Source organism: Cannabis sativa, chromosome 1 (genome assembly GCF_029168945.1).
Source record: "Cannabis sativa cultivar Pink pepper isolate KNU-18-1 chromosome 1, ASM2916894v1, whole genome shotgun sequence".
NCBI lineage: Eukaryota > Viridiplantae > Streptophyta > Magnoliopsida > Rosales > Cannabaceae > Cannabis > Cannabis sativa.
The window spans coordinates 63751451-63755987 of record NC_083601.1 but is presented as its reverse complement, the minus strand read 5'-3'; the positions used below and the strand labels follow the sequence as shown (position 1 = coordinate 63755987).

General features: G+C 42.5%; 1 protein-coding gene across 1 annotated transcript; it reads left to right on the top strand.

Moving 5' to 3' along the window:
• The first annotated feature begins 1634 nt into the window (after positions 1 to 1634).
• Positions 1635 to 3971, top strand: LOC133035524 (uncharacterized). The gene has a single exon (XM_061111369.1). The coding sequence runs from the start codon at positions 1635 to 1637 to the stop codon at positions 3969 to 3971; it is 2337 nt and encodes a 778-aa protein (XP_060967352.1).
• Positions 3972 to 4537: the final 566 nt, after the last annotated feature.

Here is a 4537-nt window from a genome sequence, read left to right as displayed (position 1 = left end):
TCTACGTCCTAGATCTAGACACTGACAACGAATCGGGTCCAACCATCGAGTCCCGGATCCAAGGTCCCGAGGTGGGTCGTATGTCAAGGTTTGGGTCTAGGGTCAGGTCCCCGATCCAGATCGAAGTTCTAAGGCCCAAGTTCTAGGCCTAGTTTTGGGGCCCGATTCTTAGGTCTGGGTCCCCCATCTATATTCGGGTCCTAGGTCCCGGTCTGGATTTGGCTTCGGGTCGAGTCCGAGTCCACGTCTCGATTTGGGTTCGGGTACAAGTTTGCGTCCCAGTCCCAGTCTAGCTCTGGGTTTTGGGTCCAAGTTCGAGTCTGGTTCTTGGGTCCTGGGTTCATCCCCGGTTTTTGGGTCTGGGTCTAGGTCTTAGTCCCGGTCTTGGTCCATGTCCCGGTCTTCGTTTAGCTCCCAGGTCACAAGTCCTGGTCTGGGTTCAAGTCCTGGTATGGGTCTGGTCTTAGTTTGGGTTTAGGTTTGGGTCCTGTTACAGTCTCAAATCTGGGTTCACATCCTAGACTGGGTTTGGATCCCAAGTTTGGGTCCGAGTTTAGGTCAGAGTACGGGTTCAGGTTTGAGTCTGGGTTCGGGTCCTAGTCTTAGTCCAGGTCTTTTTTCGGGGCTGGGTTGGGGTCCCGATCAGGGTCCTAGTTAAGGTCTATGTTAGTGTCTTTATTTTGTGACAGTGTTTGTTCTATTCAATGTCTAGCCGTATCTGGATTTTTAGTCTGTTATATCTGCACTAGCGTTCTGTTACGTGAGTTTCAGTTAAGTATTAGTTAGTGCCAGGTGGACTTATTTTGTGGATATATAAATAGTCGGTTTCTGTTAGTAAAGTCTTGATCAATTAAATCGTTCAAGCAGTTATTTCGGTTGTGTGTGGAGATAGAGTTGTATCTTGTTTCTTGTTGTTGTGAATACAGGTCAGATCTTGGAGCTTGAGGATTTTCATCAATGGTGGAATGATCTGAATCTGAAATTGCTGAGTTCAAACTGAAGGGAGTTCAGTGTCATCTTCATCATCAGATCTGAAGGGATTTCAGGTTGAACACGTGTTGAAGAAGAGCTCAGTTGCTGCACAAGGGATTGTGCATTGACAATCAGTGTTCTTGATTGTTGTTGGTAATTCATTACTAATTGCTGTTAAGGTTGTATTTGATTCCTTTAGAGAGAATTAGAAATTGTAATATGAAGCTTTGAGATTTAGTAGATGAATTTACCCTGGTTCGGGGAACCCAAGCACTAGTCGGCTGAGATGTGTTCTCAGTGCAGATGAAGCTTGTAAATTGTTGTGTGATTTACTGCTTGACTATTAATTCATGTTCATAATTCATATCTTGAAATCAATCAATCTAAAGATAATCAACTTGGTAATTTGGATCATTAAAATCTACAAGTTGCACTTTCAATTGGCATCAGAGCTTGAAATTTTCTAAAAATTTTTGTTAGATCCTACTCCTATATGATTCTTGATCTTTGATTCTTGATTCAATCTTAACGATTGATTCTGTCGTAGCCAACCTCCTCTGAGTTCTCTCTCAAAGAACTACAGAACATTTGTGTGTCTATTTTCCACTTTTGTGTGCAGGATGGAAATATTTAGAGAAGGAGGCTCCACCTCGAGACCTCCGATGCTGGAAGGAGCCAATTATCCATACTGGAAAACCAAGATTCGTGCCTTCTTGAGAGCTGTAGATGAAAGAGTTTTGATGTCCATAGAAGAAGGGTGGTGGAAACCAACGATGATGGAGAATGAAATCGTTATACCCAAACCCATGAGTCAATGGACCGCTGTTGAAATGGAAAGAGCGAATTTCAACTCAAAGGCTCTTCATGCCTTGTTTAATGCCGTCTCCACTAACCAGTTGAAGGTTATAGCCAATTGTGAAATTGCTAAGGAAGCATGGGAGAAGCTGAAAATTAAGAACGAGGGAACTGATGCTGTCAAGAAATCAAGGCTGCCTGCCTTGGCAAAGGCTTTCGAAAATCTTACCATGGAGGAAGATGAGTCTGTGGCTGAATTCCATGCAAAACTGTGTGACATCTCTAATGAATCGTATGCTCTGGGGAAAACGTACTCTAACTCGAAACTGGTTCGAAAGGTGCTTGGTGTCCTCCCCAGAAGATTCATGTCCAAAGTTACCTCAATCGAAGAAGTGAGAAACATTGAGGAACTCGATCTTGACGAACTCATCGGGACTTTGCAAAACTATGAGCTATCACTGTCCAGGTGGAAGAAAACCAAGAAACTAAAGGAGGTGGTGAAAGAAAAGTCAGATGCCAGCATTGCACTTATTCACCAAGAAAATAAGAAACCTGTTCTGGAAGATTTGAATGGGATTACAGATGAGACAGTTGCCTTGTTAACGAGAAACTATGCAAAATTCTTGAAAAAGAACTACAGAAAAAATTCACCAGCTGACAAAGAAAATCTTCTCGAGAGAAACAAAAGAGTAAATTTCAAACCAGGACAAGCCCCTACTGATCAAAAGGGCCGACGAATTAAGTGCAGAGAATGTGATGGATATGGTAACATTCAGGCTGAGTACGTCAACACACTAAAAAAGAAAAAAGCCCTTGCAGCAACCTGGAGTGATAGTGATGAGGAAAAGAAGTCCACAGCCAGTGGAGGATCACATGAGGAAAAGCAGGTACTGGCATTCATGGCCCAAAGCTGTAATCCAGTTGAGTCTGAAGATGATGCAGTCTCCACCTCATCAGAAGCAGATAGCACAGGTCGACAACATGCTTATGAAGAAATGTTTGCACAATGGGAGTACATGACTAAACTGATCCGTGCTCTAAAGAACTCTCTAGAGCAAGTGGAGACTGAAAAAGGAAAGTTAGAAGACACTGTCAAAAATCTCAACAGACTTCTTAATGAAAAGGAGAATGAGATCCATAAACTCACAGCTGATCTAATTCGAACCAAGCAAGCTTTACAGTCCATTCCCTCAGGCACTGCTGCTATCAATCAAACCCTACAGCTTCAGAAGCCCTATGGTGATCAAACTTCCTTAGGATATAAGATGCTATATAAACAAGGGAATGATCTGTCTGTTGAGCATTCTTTGCCCTCCAATGTCGATTCATCAAAGAAGGAAGATGAGTTACCTGACACCTCAATCACCATTAACGAATCTGACTCATCTGAGAGGAAACAGGTTCTAACCGGACCCATTAAACTCAAGTTTGAAGGAAGGAGGACTGATGCTGACAACCTACTACAGAATGAAAATTTCATTCCTACATGTCATTTCTGTAATAGGAGAGGCCACATTCGTCCCAAGTGTTACAAATTGCAGAACTACTTGAAAGCCATGATCAATCGTCCAAATATTTTCCCTCAACCAAATAAGTCACATGGACGCAAACCTCGTCGAGAATGGAAAATAAAGTCCAAACCAAATCCTAATGTTGGTTTGGTTGCAAATCTATCCCTGTCTGCCTTTGTTGAAGGTCAGTGGTACTTCGACAGTGGATGTTCGCGTCACATGTCTGGAAATAAGAAACTGCTACTTAACTACAAAGATGAAAAAGGGGGATCTGTCACTTTTGGGGAAGGTAACAAAGGGCAGATTGCCGGGAGAGGTGATGTGAATGTGAATGGAGCAGCTCAGCTGACTAATGTCCTATATGTGAGAGGACTCAAAGCAAATGTCATCAGCATCGGCCAATTGTGTGACGACAATCTCTCTGTAAGTTTCACTAAAACTCAATGTTTAGTTTCATCTGATGGGTGTGTTGTCTTAACAGGAAACAAAACTGTAGACCAGTGCTATGCTGTATGCAATACCATAGTGTGCAACAGGAGCTTCTTGGACAAACCTGACTTATGGCATTATAGGCTGGGACATTTAAACAACAGAGATCTCCGAAGATTGGTGAAGCTTCAAGCTGTAAGAGGAATTTCTGACATGAAAGTTTCCAAGGAGAGAGTATGTGGTCCATGTCAGCTTGGAAAATAGCATAAGACATCTCATCCCACAATTAATAGACTTCTCACCTCTCGTGTGTTGGAACTAATGCATGTTGACTTAATGGGGCCAATGTAGAATGAAAGTATCAGTGGGAAATGATATGTAATGGTCTTAGTGGATGACTACTCTCGATTTACCAGGGTTGAATTTCTTAGAGAGAAGTCTGACACATTTGGATCATTCTCTGCCTTGATACTGAAACTGCAAACTGAGAAAGACTCCAAAGTGGGAAAAGTCTTTAGACTGAGAAGTAACCATGGAAAAGAGTTCAAATATTCCATATTCTCAGAGTTCTGTAATGGAATTGGAATTCATCATGAGTTCTCAGCCCCAAAAACACCTCAGCAGAATGGAGTTGTTGAGCGAAAAAACAGAACTCTACAAGAAATGGCTCGGGTCATGATGCAGGCCAAGGATATTTCAAAACGATTTTGGGTTGAAGCTGTCAATACTGCCTGCTACGTGTGCAATAGAGTTCATCTTCGCACTGGTACCTCTCAAACTTCTTATGAGCTATGGAAAGGAAGACCTCCTAACGTGAGCCACATGCACAT

Coding starts and splice junctions, on each gene's coding strand:
- LOC133035524 (XM_061111369.1), top strand. CDS start 1,635: ATGCTGGAAGGAGCCAATTATCCATACTGGAAAACCAAGATTCGTGCC.